At 43.7% G+C, this 13727-nt stretch overlaps 1 protein-coding gene across 1 annotated transcript in view; it reads right to left on the bottom strand.

Annotated features, from left to right (window-relative positions):
- tbc1d4 (TBC1 domain family, member 4) overlaps positions 1–13727 on the bottom strand; it is a 118250-nt gene that overhangs the window by 45386 nt on the left and 59137 nt on the right. Inside the window, exons 2-9 of the mRNA XM_084310872.1 lie at positions 13464–13592; positions 12108–12345; positions 11350–11609; positions 6851–6940; positions 3799–3903; positions 3541–3673; positions 3273–3364; positions 348–458 (exon numbers count right to left, since the gene is read on the bottom strand). Of these exons, the coding sequence (XP_084166998.1) occupies positions 348–458; positions 3273–3364; positions 3541–3673; positions 3799–3903; positions 6851–6940; positions 11350–11609; positions 12108–12345; positions 13464–13592 (1158 nt within the window). The remainder of the gene's footprint in view (positions 1–347; positions 459–3272; positions 3365–3540; positions 3674–3798; positions 3904–6850; positions 6941–11349; positions 11610–12107; positions 12346–13463; positions 13593–13727) is intronic.

Here is a 13727-nt window from a genome sequence, read left to right on the forward strand (position 1 = left end):
GGGAGGGAGGGAGGGAGGGGGAGAGGGAGGGAGGGGGGGATGGAGGGAGTGATGGACGTATGTATGGACAGAGAGAGAGAGTTAACTGTCTAACCTCATGATTTGGCAGAATGACACATGGTGTTGATTCAGTGGGCTCCACTGGGACTGGAGTATTATTATGTAGTTGTTTTATAAACTGACTGAGTGCATAGTTACCTGAGGGAACTACTTAAAAGAAGGAAAAAGTGGCACCTTCCTTTCCATGTGAAGTTTATTCAACCTACTTATTTTTTGTATCAGTTTAATTCCCAAGTCAACGCCTCATCAGGTCCCTACTGATATCACTGCGATGTTATTTTCAATACCTGAGGGGTCTCCCCGATGTGTAGGTGGGACTTCTGTTTGGTTCCACACAACTGTCTCAGGTGGAGAATCACCAACTCATTCTCCTCCTGGTCTGACGCAGGCTTCATCCTCTATACACACACACACACACACACACACACACACACACACACACACACACACACACACACACACACACACACACACACACACACACACACACACACACACACACACACACACACACACACACACACACACACACACACACACACACACACACACACACACACACACACACACACACACACACACACACACACACACACACACACACACACACACACACACACACACACACATAATAGATGCAGGGATTAAAGCAAAGAAATATCTCCTGACTGAACTTTTTTTTCCAGGCCAAGTCATATTCTTATTTTAACCTCCACTGTATTTTTTTTTAATAGCGTTAGCGTTTTAATGGAGCCTACTTGTTTCGTTTTTTGTCGATAATCCAATGTACAGTTATTCCCACCCCGCCTACCCAACCCCCCCCACCCAGAATGCAGAATGGGTACAATACAGTACGGCTCAATACACACAATTGTTAAGGGGATGCAGACCAGAGAAAGACTTTCGTCTTGTTTACATCAGGGTCCCCCCATTTTCAATTCATAGTGACATTTATGACATACACAACATTTATGGCATAGGGACATACATGACATACTACAGGTATATAGTACTGTTACATTTGTGACATATACGATATGCAAATATACAGTACTGTTACCCAGAGATCCTAACAGAAAATATATACATATGATGGGGAGGAGACTGTACATTAGGAGGGGGTGGGTGGGTGGGTGAAAAAATATACATACGGTGGGGAGAAAAAATATACATACGGTGGGGAGAAAAAATATACATACGGTGGGGAGGAGACTGTCTACAGATACACCTGTGTGATGTTGCTACGGAGTTAAGCTAATAAAGGATACTCACAACAACCACAGCAGAGGACTCACGTATTTGTACTGTGAAGTAACACGACAATGACAAATGTGTTGTTTCTGTTTTTCTTTTTGACATAGTTGCGGAACACGGAACAAGTTAACAACTCACCACTACAGTCAGCCCCCAGTAGCCTAGGCCCTAGCCAGTCTCTTCAAACTTCCTCTCGAAACTTTCTTTTATTAGGTGGTGCCGCTCATGCTTTTCGTCTGAGAACACCGCTGTGGGTTTTCTTTTTAGTGGCCGGCTTACTCCTTCCATTAACGCTATTATGCCAACGTTAGCTAATCGGTATAGCAGGCGTGCGTAACGTTAAGTGCAAGCAGGTACATAAGCAGGTGGTGGATGTGACGTCGGTAAACAAGGAGAGATTTGACGCGCGACGCGTAGGACTCGTGTTTTCTGACATGCGTTTCTACGACTGGATCTACTGCCTGTTCATGGTCTATGTATGCTGAAGGTCGGTCAGACCAAGTTTAAAAGTGATTAAATCTATTACTTGTGTCCTATAACATTTCGAGAATGTAGCGTATATCAGCCTATGATTTATGGTAAAGTCTATTCCCATATGATCATCTCCGTCAAAACATCTCCGACTGAACTTCTTTTTCAGGCAAAGTTATTCTTATTTTAACCTCCACTGTATAGACAACCCATATCAGGGTCTGACAGCACTACAATTACATTTTCATATCATAACAACAGGCTGAGACTCACCGGTAGAGCCGCCGCGCCGCCGCTAACCCTTCGATAAGCTTTGTGGTCCGGGCATAAATGTGTCCATAAATCCATTTAGTTAGATCTCATCTAACACTGTCTGAATGTATCTTGCGATTATTATACATTTCCGACGACGAACTATTAGCGCAATCCGGTCTCTCACGTGGCTGCGTCCTGCCGATTGCTCGCCAATGACTATGCTTGGCGTGGCCGCGGTAGGGAAAAAAATCCCCTTTTCATGATATTTGACGCCTCTGATTGGCTCAGGTTAAAATCCGTCACGACTCCGAATCAAATGACGGAACTCCAAATCAAATTGACGGATATCCGTCTCAAGACGGAACGCTTTAATGCCTGTAGATGTGAAGCATTCTCACATAGATTGAACTGGTCTTACACAAGGTGCCATGCCTGAGAGTCACCACTAGGGGCCGAGTGGCTAACTGTGAGTGAGTGAGTGAGTGAGTGAGTGAGTGAGTGAGTGAGTGAGTGAGTGAGTGAGTGAGTGAGTGAGTGAGTGAGTGAGTGAGTGAGTGAGTGAGTGAGTGAGGTTGTGACTATGATGTAAAAACTATCACCCCATAACAGATGTCAACTGTTTGCAGTAAAACATCACCAGTATCTATTAACACTAGCACAGCCGACAAGGGGTCACATGACCCCTAGGCATTTTCAATAAATGTATCCTTGTCACTCGGTCGAGCTCCAGCTCTGTCACTCATTGACTTTTCCTAAAAGTACCTGTTTTATCTGGCACGGTTTCTGAAATTTCAAAATGACTTCAGGAAAATGTAATTAGAACGTTATTCCACATTATGGGCCGTTGGAACAGACGAAAGTCACAGCACTTTGCGAGCGTCTAGCGCAGGGGTGGCCAACCCGTGGCTCACGAGCCGCATGTGGCTCTTTGCCCAGCATGTGTGGCTCTTCCATCCAAAAATAAATAAATACAAAAAATGATATATATATTTTCATTACTTTTTTTTTTTTGTGTGTCACTCAAACCTACATTTCATTGTGGTAAACCTCATATTCAGAGGTAATTATATAGTTTACACGGTTTATTTTTCTCATATAAGCTGTCGGGTCATCTGACCCGTTCCTGGCGGGAATTAGTGACATTTTCTCCATGGCTGTCCTAGTGTCAAAATATGAAATATTGGTCGGTGAAGTGAGCGTATCTTCTGTACTAGGTAGGAGCCTGTCCTCACCTGAACCCGCTCAAAGATGTCCACCTGCTCATTGTCGGTTAGCTGTGAGAGAAACTTCTGGATGGCTAGCTTGGCCCTGGGAGGGTAGAGACCTGGAAACGCACACAGAAACCACACGGCTAGCTTAAACGTTCACTTTTCCCAGAAATGGGATTACGTAGTAACTTATTCATGACTAGATAGTGTGCGAGAGTGACAGAGGAGGGAGAGAGGAGGGAGAGAGAGAGAGCGAGAGAGCGAGAGAGCGAGAGAGAGAGAGAGAGAGTACCCTCGATCCTCTCGCAGAGCCTGTGCAGGTCATGCATGGGGCAGGCTTCACACAGCTGGATGTGGGTCTTGCTGCTCTGCAGGGTTGCTGCTGTAGTGAAGGCCTGCTTCAGAGTCAGCATCACCTCGTCCACCTGGCGCACGCACACGCACGCGCACACACACACACACACACACACACAAACACAAGCTTACAGTGACTGAAAACAAACAGAAATCAGTTCATCGGTCGGCTGATATCTCAGACCAGATGACTCACCAGGGACTCGTTGGCACACTGGAAGACGTAACAGACGTACTGACTGGGACCAGACTCCACTGGGTCCCGACAGATGAACCCGAAATGATCCGTCTGCTTTACACCCTGTGTGACGAAGACACAACAACAAGCAGATGAGCAACGAGCACAAGGCCCAATGTTTTCATAGGAGCTTCAGGTCTTTTGAATGGTGAATCAATAGCATGGTTTTCAGGACTTTTGAATGGTGAATCAATAGCATGGGTTTCAGGTATTTTGAATGGTGTGAAAAGGTCTATAGGTGCTCAGATGACTAAAGGTTAGTGATATTGTTGACACTCTACATTGTTCTACATGTTTTATTTATTCAGAACCGGTGTCAAGTAGCTTTATTCCTTATAGGCCTGCACTATCAATCATCACTATGTGAGCACATGCAGTGGTGACATGTTGCGAGGACACAATGTGAGACATGGTTTAAATGATCAGCCATGTGATACTAAAACAGTTTTGCTGCTTAACCCATTACAACCGGGAAACACATTTGTGTGTATATGCAGGCTATATAGTGCATTTTTAGCAGGCGTTTTAGGTCTAAATGGGTTAAAGTAAAACAAGAATTTGCAACGTTTGTGTTTGCCCACATTTACTCTAAGGGGGGGAAATATCCTGGTCTCGCTAATAACATTTAGGCTCATTGGTTTCCAGGTTACAATAGAGACATGCATGGTAGGCAGGGACTACAGATGAAAACTAGCTCATTAGCTAATTCTGGCACATTGTACATTGATGTGGAAACTGAAGATGATGATTAATGTGCACTGTCCCTGAAAAAAATAAAAATAATAACCCACCCTAAAAGCTACTGGTCTCGCACGGTGTGCTTTGAATTGCTTAGCCTGTGTTTACTCATTACAACATCACATTTTCACGTTATCAAACCTAATTCCTCACTTTATAAACAGACGTCTTGGGTGCTATTTTAGCTTTGGGCATTTTTCATGATGCATGAAGTAGGGAACAGCTCATGTGTGATGGGGGTGGGGCAGTGGTTCATGAGGTTTGGTAATGACAAGGTTCCCGGTTAGATTCCGGCCCTTCCCGACAGCGCGTCAAAGTGTCCTTGAGCGAGACACTTAACCCCTAATTGCTCCCGATGGGTGAATGTGAGGCATACGTTGTAAAGCACTTTGGATAAAAGCGCTATATAAATGCAGTCCATTTACCCCTACCCGCACTATGGGTGCCTAAAACATTATCTCCACTACTGTAATGCATCACTAGTGGAGTGTGTTCTTTTGTTTGTGTAGAACTGGCAAAACCGTTGTGTGCATGTAGGGTTCATTTTCATTTATCCTCATACAACACTTGAGCATTGTGAATACTAAGTTCCCAATTTAGTTCAGGTAACGTTTGGTCATTTGCACCGGCTGTTCTCAATTAAATCCAAAGCCCAGTGGAACCTGTCAGTTTGCTCAGGCGAGGTGCAGCTGTCAGTCCGTTTGTGTGGGAAAGAGCAATTTACCGGTAAGTGGACAGACAGACTAACGTTATCATAGAATATTCCGCAGTTATCATTTCAATCTGCTTGGGGCGCATTACAAATTTAGCTCTATGATGGTGATGGATAAAACAGCGCCTGTGTGCGAGCGGTGTGCAGTGTGAGGCGAGGGCAGTACATTTAACGTAATGGGCCGGTCTGCATCATCCGGTTACCAAGGAGAGAATCTGTGGAGGCAAGGGGCGACTCCTTCTCCCTGAAGTACGTACACTCAGGAGTGTAAAGTACTTGAGTAATTGTACTTCGTTACAATACTTAAGTACTATTTTTGGGGATTTGTACTTTACTCGAGTATTATTAGGTTTGTATACTTGTACTTTTACTCAATTACATTTCAGAGGGAAAAAAACATACTTTTTACTCCTTACATTTAAAATGCAGACCTACAAAGTACGAAGTAAAAACCTCACAGGTCCAACTATTTTAATTAGTATATTTGTTTCTCTGATCAAACTAACGTTAACGTTATTAATCCTGCGGCCGCACTTTATTTAAAAACAGCCAATCAAATCCCCATCAATGGAAAATTAACCCGCCCATACCCATGCTGATTGGTCCTTGTGCAAGACTATAAAGCAGGGATCTTTGATTAAACACCTGCTATCAGAAGAATATACAGCCAGAAAAAAAGGTTTTTACATTTACTTTTAGTACTTAAGTACATTTAAAAGTAGAAACTTTTTTATTTTTACTCAAGTGTGTTTTTAGCCAGATACTCTGACTTTTACTTGAGTACGATTTTGAGACGGTACCCATACTTTCACTTAAGTATAATTTCTGGGTACTTTTTACACCCCTGCATACACTAAACAACCTCCCCATGCAGATCCAGACGAGGTGAAATCCATAACCAAAGCCTTGGGGTTGTTTATAGCGAACTAAATGCAGCCCAATACAGTCGTGTATGGTTTGTTATTTCAGTGCGTAAGTGCTTGAGCCACAACGCTAACGTTCCCTCTCGCAGTCACTTCAGCGACAAGGTAACTCCCAATCATTAACAGACAACGAGGTGAAATTGTCAAAGAATTATCCAACACACCCACTATACACTTACTATGGAGGGATGGACCTCTAGAGAGCAGAGTTACCCAACTGCGATGGCACAAAGTGCACATCACCATGGATGGAGTGAGATTAAAAAAAGAAAATGTGTTATGGGAACCATGTGTCCCTTATGTTATCAGCTAACATATTTGAATGCATTTTTTTTTTATATATACCAAATACGGAATTGGTATTCGCTCAACCGCACTGAACCGAAAAACCGCACTGACCCCAGAACTGTGATGCAAACCGAATCGTTCGGTTAAAAGCCTAGATAGGATGCTGTTTGTAATCAAAACAAGAGCACATCGGTACAAAAGTGAACACATCTGTGATGAAGAGGATGCATGCACAGTACCAAAAACATTTGGCAGTGACAGCATCCAAGTAGAACGAGAATGTTTTGTGGTGTTTTGAACAGAAGTAGCAACTTAAGTGGAAACAGATCTGCACAAGAGACAGACAGACCTGAGAGCAGCTGGAGATATCTTTGAAGTTCTTCTCCAGCACCACGCTTTTACTGTCGGGACTGATGAGGTTCACCTCAAAACGGCCCACCTGTTAAACAACCCAGATCAGACCCAGTGTGTACACACACACACACACACACACACACACACACACACACACACACACACACACACACACACACACACACACACACACACACACACACACACACACACACACACACACACACACACACACACACACACACACACACACACACACACACACACACACACACACACACACACACACACACACAGATTTTAATGAGGAATCTGACCTCACGCATAGATAATGGCTCCATTTAATTTCAAACCTTTATTTCAACTTGTAAGACACTGAGGTTACAATTATGACGAGCTTACAAAATGAGACATAGCATATCAGCAATTTCATATATATAGGCACAATAAATAAGAATAAACAATACAAAATGAGCTGAGACAGTTATAAGTCGACACAGTGGTCGGAGACCATACTTTTAATTTCAGCAAAAAAAGAAGGAAGAACCTTCAGCTTCAGAGTCAGTTGGAGGGCATTCCAGAAGTTGGAAGAAAAAGTAGTGTTTCCTAATTTTACATTTACATTTACATTTAGTCATTTAGCTGACGCTTTTATCCAAAGCGACTTACAAGTTCTGTACGACAAGCCATCAGGAAGAGCACAACTCTATCAGCTGAGTAACAATGTTCATCAAAGTGTTGAGTGCTACAGTGTAGGTTAGTTTATTAGGACAAGTGCATGACAGTATGGTTAGTTAGGGTTAGATTTTTTTTTTTTTTTTTTTTTTTTTTTTTTAATTCAGATAATGGTTGAAGAAGTGAGTCTTTAGTCGACGGCGAAAGATTGGACGTGTTTCGGCTGTCCTAACTGGGGTGGGTAGTTCATTCCACCATTGTGGGGCAAGGACTGAGAATAGGCGACTTCTCTTTGATGACCCTCCCGGAGCTTCTCTTAATTCAGAGCAAACGCGAGGAACCCTAAGAACCAACCAGTCATTTGAGCAAACGTGAGGAACCCTGAGAACCAACCAGTCATTTGAACAAACGTGAGGAACCCTGAGAACCAACCAGTTACTTGAACAAACGTGAGGAACCCTACAAGTGTTGTGATGTACTGTAAGAGGGAAGTTTACCAATAAGGGCTTTAAAGTAGGGCTGGGCGATATGGAAAAAAATCATATCGCGATAACGATATGATAATTTTATTTTATTTCTCGATATCGATAATTATCGAATTGTTATAAGTATATAAAAAAAAAAAAAAAAAAAAAAAAAATTTTTTTTTTTTTTTTTTAACAACAGATGTATGTTTATTTTGCAGCAATTCTTTGTCATTGCCGCCATCTTTAGTGTTACATCCCCTCACACTCCAGTTCTCAGGCTGCAGCTGGTTTAAAAGCTAAAGTAAACCGGCTTCTCTGCTGGCTGTGGCTCCAGAGGAGTTGAACAGTTCTGGCTCTGCTAGTTTATTTTCGATCTTTTGGCGCTTTTTTGGTGGACAAACCACCGCACATGTGCACTGTGACTCGTGACTGGAGTCTAGTTCTGCTAGCACACATAGCCTACTGTGTACAGACGGTTTCAAAATGTATTTTAAATTAGAAAGCAAACAAAATAAATGGACAAGAGAAAAATAAATCTGAATTTGGTCAGTATTGTCATTTGGACAAGCAAAGCCATTACTTTAAGTTGCAGGCAAGAAAGACAAGTCTGTCCACTGTCTCTGGTTTTAAAACTGCCCTGTTGCAGATTTTTCGATATTTTTTTTTTTCGATATTCGATATCGATTATTAAAATATATCGCGATATTTATCGTTATCGTTATATCGCCCAGCCCTACTTTAAAGAGAAACAAATACCAATGATAGTTAACGCCTTTCAACCAGAGAATAAATCTGAGGGCAGAATGATAGACCGAGTCCAGCGGTTTAAGAGTTGAAGCCACAGCATGCCTATAAATCACATCACCATAGACCAAAATTGATAAACAGCTTCAACAATCCTCTTTCTACTCATCACAGGAAAGCTGGATTGATTTCTGTACAGGAAGCCAATTTTCTGTCGCAGCTCAGAAGCAAAAAATGTTCATTTCTCATTGAGCCAGAAGTCAAGATAATTATACTCAGTGACTCTCTCAATGTTAGAACCGTTTACGGTATATTATGTACTTCATCATAATCAACATTTCTGGCTCTGGAGAACAGCATAAATCTTGTTTTACTAGCATTGAGAACTCATTTAAGATTGATAAAAGCTTCCTGAATAACATTAAAAGAATGTCATCTGTGGCCAACTGAACAGTGTCCAGAATGCAGTACACAATAATATTGTCCGCATACAAAATCTGGGTATGAATTATTGGGTATGAAGCTTCAGCTACTCTATACAAGAAAAATGATATACCACAATGTCATGTGTATGGTATTCCATGCCAAGCCTATTCCTAGACCCATTCAATGAAAGTAAGACACTCACACAAAATCTAAGTCAATATTCTGTCCAAATGATTTTTCCCATCATTTAATTGAGTGCTACAGACAAGAGCATAACATTGAGCACTTGGCTCTGGTGTAAATGAGCTTGGTGAGGATGGCTGTGTGAGAAGGGGCAGCTGACTAACTCTGCCGTCTGCATGCTAATCATAAAGAAAGACTCAGACCCCCACATGAGCAGAGCTGCTGTAATAAATACTACTCTTTTAAAAAGGGCCGTACCAGTCGAATGTTGACGTCTCGCCATTAGCAGAGATCGCCCCTATCCTCAACAAATGTTGTGTACATAAGTGTATACAGTGGATACTTTAGTAGATCTCAGCCTACGCAAATCCAACTTCCTCTTCCTGTTTACAAATGCACACATGTCTGAAGTGGAACTTTCAGCTAATGGTTGACCTCCATTATACTTTGGTTCTTCTGCCCTTTGAGCCGCCAAACACAACAGAGCCAAGGGAGCCGCTCGAATTTTAGCATTAAATCATAGTGGGTTTTAGCCCACGGCACACATTTTCAGGTATATTCTGTAATGTTTATTAATATTAATGAATAAGGACAAAACGTAAACAAACACGATAGCTCAAAAAATAAAGCAATTTGGGGGGAAATGGTTGAGGACTTGAGGTTCATGTAAACCATGTTGGCCGATGTTGACAATGGACAGCGGCAGGTAGTAACGCCGGTACGGTCCTTTCAGAGTTATGGCCTCTTTAAATGAATCCACTACACAGGGCCCAGCTAACCTGCAGTTAGTAAGTGCTAGCCACTTTCACATTAAAATGATTTGCAGTAGCAATTGCTAAGTAGGCTAAGCTAAATGTGGGGAGGGATTGAATGACAAACAGGGCTGAAGCGAGCAAACATGTTGTTGAAGGCATCGAGTGCGTCGCCTCATTACAACATGCCACCCAGTCAGGAGAACATTATAAAGTCCATACGTCTCGTTGATCACCGGCCCTTCCGCTCACAGCTAGACTCCATCGCAATTTGGATGGAATCCAAGGGCGTCAATTAGGAATGCCATTTAACAAACAAGTGTGGTATTTTTCATCCATCATACTAACATAAACAATATCCATTCCCTATGGATTACAAGTGCGTATAGCTGGAATTTGAATGGAATAGATCCCTCGGCACTGTCTAGGCATGCGAGTGGGGGGGGGGGGTTGTCGTTATGATAAGGCTCCCAGGCCCTGTGGGAACCCTCTAAGCCCTGGCCCATTTTTCTCTGCCAGAGATTGAGTGACGGCTGTCGGCTGTGTGGTAAGAAGATAAACTGTTTACGGGGCCAGGCTGGACATTTCCTATGCCATGTTCACACACTATATTGTACTATGTTTATTTGCTACGTAGGGTAAGAGGCTGTAGTATCCATAGTATTCCATGACATCATCATCATCATTATCGTCGTAGTCATCTTGTTAGGCAAACAGGTGATTGTAATCAAATGACAGGCGATACTTATTAAAATAACAACCGTGGCCAATAAACTGTGTTCGTGGCGTGGTGCCATATTGGTAGGAAACAAGTCATTAGAATACTATGAATACAGTAAGCGCTCCTTCTGTGACGCTGTGAGGTGCTATAACATCTGTCTGCAGGTTTCAACAAGTTAAGAGACCAGACTCATGCATGTGCGTTTTATACAAAATGTGGGGTAAGCTTAAGTGGTTAAGACTTTTTAATACTATTTAGAGCTAAATTGAATACCAATTTCACGACCGTACTAGCAAAAAGAAAAAGAAAAACACATAGTGACCCTGAACTGGTGACATTTCATATATTTAATATTATTTCATCTTCTGCCCCCCCCCCCCCCCCCCCCACAATACAATTTAAGACTTTTTAATACCTTTTAAGGCCTTACATTGAGAATTGAGAAAAAATACTTTTTTAAGACTTTTTAATACCGCACAGATACCCTGTATAGTAATTCAGATCGTCACATAAATGTTGGCCGTACCTGAAAGAGCATGGTGCGGTTCTTGTCCGTGTCAGATGGCTGGACGTGGTTGGGTGCACTGGCATGCCTGCGGCGTGGCGAGGGGCCCGTCACCACCCCCTCCCTGGGCTTCCTCTGGAGGCCGCCGGCCAGGCTGCTGCAGCGCGTACGGAACTCCTGCTGCTCCTCGAAGCCGGAGTCCTCCAGGATGCATTCTGGGTAGCCTCTTAGAGTGCCCTGGCTGGCGCTGCTGGACAGGTTCTTATGTGGACCTGGACCACCTACACAACAAGGACACGCCAGGAGAATTTACTAGCAATGACCATGTTTCTTAAATCTATTCCAAGGCGGCAACTCATAATCAACATTAGAATCTTGCTGGGCAACACATAGAAACCACCAATTATTTGCAATCTGGGAGCAGTTAAGGGAGTGACCCGTCTGTTGCTGTTGCTACAGTTTCAACGTCTATTTATAGGAATCCTTCTAAAGTCACCGTTTCCTGGTTTTTCAACGAGCACAAAAAGGTTATAACTTATGAAGAATATGCAACTGTTTCATGATTTCAGAGAATTGCGCTTGTTATGCACCCAACAGTTGCGCGCATACACAATGGCATGCTGCTAGCTACCTAGCGGGCTGTGGCTTTGGAGGCATCCTGATGCGTTCCGATTGGGAAGGGCGTTGTTAAAATTTGGTTTGAAACTATTCCTGAATTCGGCCCCAAAATCAACGGCCACCTATGGCTCCTTTAAAAAAGTGAAAATTCTTCCCGTTACCTCCCCCGTTGACCACGTTGTCCGCCCCGAGGCGGCCGGGTTCCGCCGGACTCTCGTTCAGAGCGGAGGAGAGGGGGTCTCCGTCAGCGCCCAGGAGGAAGACCACCGGGACGCTCTCCGTGGAGCCGCGCTGGCCGTTGATCAGACGCAGGCGCTTGCGCTCCACCTCGTGCTGCTGGAACTTGTCGATGCAGTCGTCGATGAGGGTGGACGGGGCCTTCTTGTGGGCCACTGTCACCTGGATTGATTGATCGATGTGATTTGTTGAAATCGGATTCAAATGATCATATATATATATATATATATATGTGTGTATATATTTTATATAATATATATATATATATTTATGGTGTGGCTGGGTAGCGCAGTGGACTAAGCACTCGCCTACAACCGCAGAGACTCTGGGATCGAATCCAGCTGTCAGCGGTACCTCCGGCTTGGTCAGTCGTCCCTACTAATATAACCAATTAGCGGGTGGGAAGCCGGTGGGGTATGTGTCCTGGTCGCGTCTAATCGAAAGGCAACCGGTTCATGCGCTTTGCAAATCTGATTGGCCACTGACGTTTCTGGTCATGTGACATGTGCGCCCAATTGCGTGACGTGCCCATTTCCGCCTCGACCAGCAGCAAACTACCTAACGCCTAGTTTATCACTGGTTAAGCTTAGGCGAAGTTGGTTAAGGTTAGAGTTTGGAATCAGGGTTGGCGTTCTATCGCCATGCTCTAAGACAAACTCTAACCTTAACCAACTTCGAAAAAGTGCCTAAGCTTAACCGGCGAAATAACTTGCCGTCACACGATTGGTGCGGCCAGAAACAGCAGTGGCCAATCAGAGCGCAAAACGCGAACGCGGAAGCATGAACCGGTTGCCTTTCGAATAGACGCGTCCTGGTCGTAAACTGCGACCCATCGGGGCACCTGTTCGGCAGGGAGGGGATCTGGGAGGAAATAGCATGAACGTTTCCCCAGTGAAACTCCTCGCTGTCAGGTGAAAACCGGCTGGCGACTACACCCTCCCCAGACCGACAGTCCTCTGTTCCACTGTGTGTGTGTGTGTGTGCATGCGTGCGTGCGTGCATGTGTTTTCATGTTCATCGTTAAACTATTGTGCAACTTTATACATTGTACTTAAATAAGTTAAACATATTTGGAACTTACCCATGTGTTTGCCATTTTATAGAAATTATGTTTTTAAGTAGCAGGAAATGACAGCAAATGGCTTTCTTTATTGCACATTGGCTTTCTTTCTTGCACAGCCCCCCTCCGGACCACCCCCTAATTGAGACTCGTTAGAAAGTCCTGGGGAAAGCCCTGGAAATATCCCTGTGAGTGAGAGACACGTGTTGGGGTTGTTTACCTTTCCACAGTAGAGCACTTCGAACTTCTGGGAGTTGTAAAAGCCCTCCTCGCTTTCCTGCCTGGGTTTGGAGTCGTCCTTCAGGGACGATTTGGACACCAGGCGGATACTGCTGATCACCTCGGGAACCTGGAGGAAAGAATTTTGGTGCTTTCAAACACAATGTGACAATGGCACCGCTGCGCACTGAGACCCGTTATTTCCTCCGCGAGGAAGCGCTTGCGTGCTGTGACAATCCCCGCTCCTCCGGTAGAAATGAAAGGC

This window comes from Notolepis coatsorum (assembly GCF_963971535.1).
Source record: "Notolepis coatsorum genome assembly, chromosome: 3".
NCBI classification, from domain to species: Eukaryota; Metazoa; Chordata; class Actinopteri; order Aulopiformes; family Paralepididae; genus Notolepis; species Notolepis coatsorum.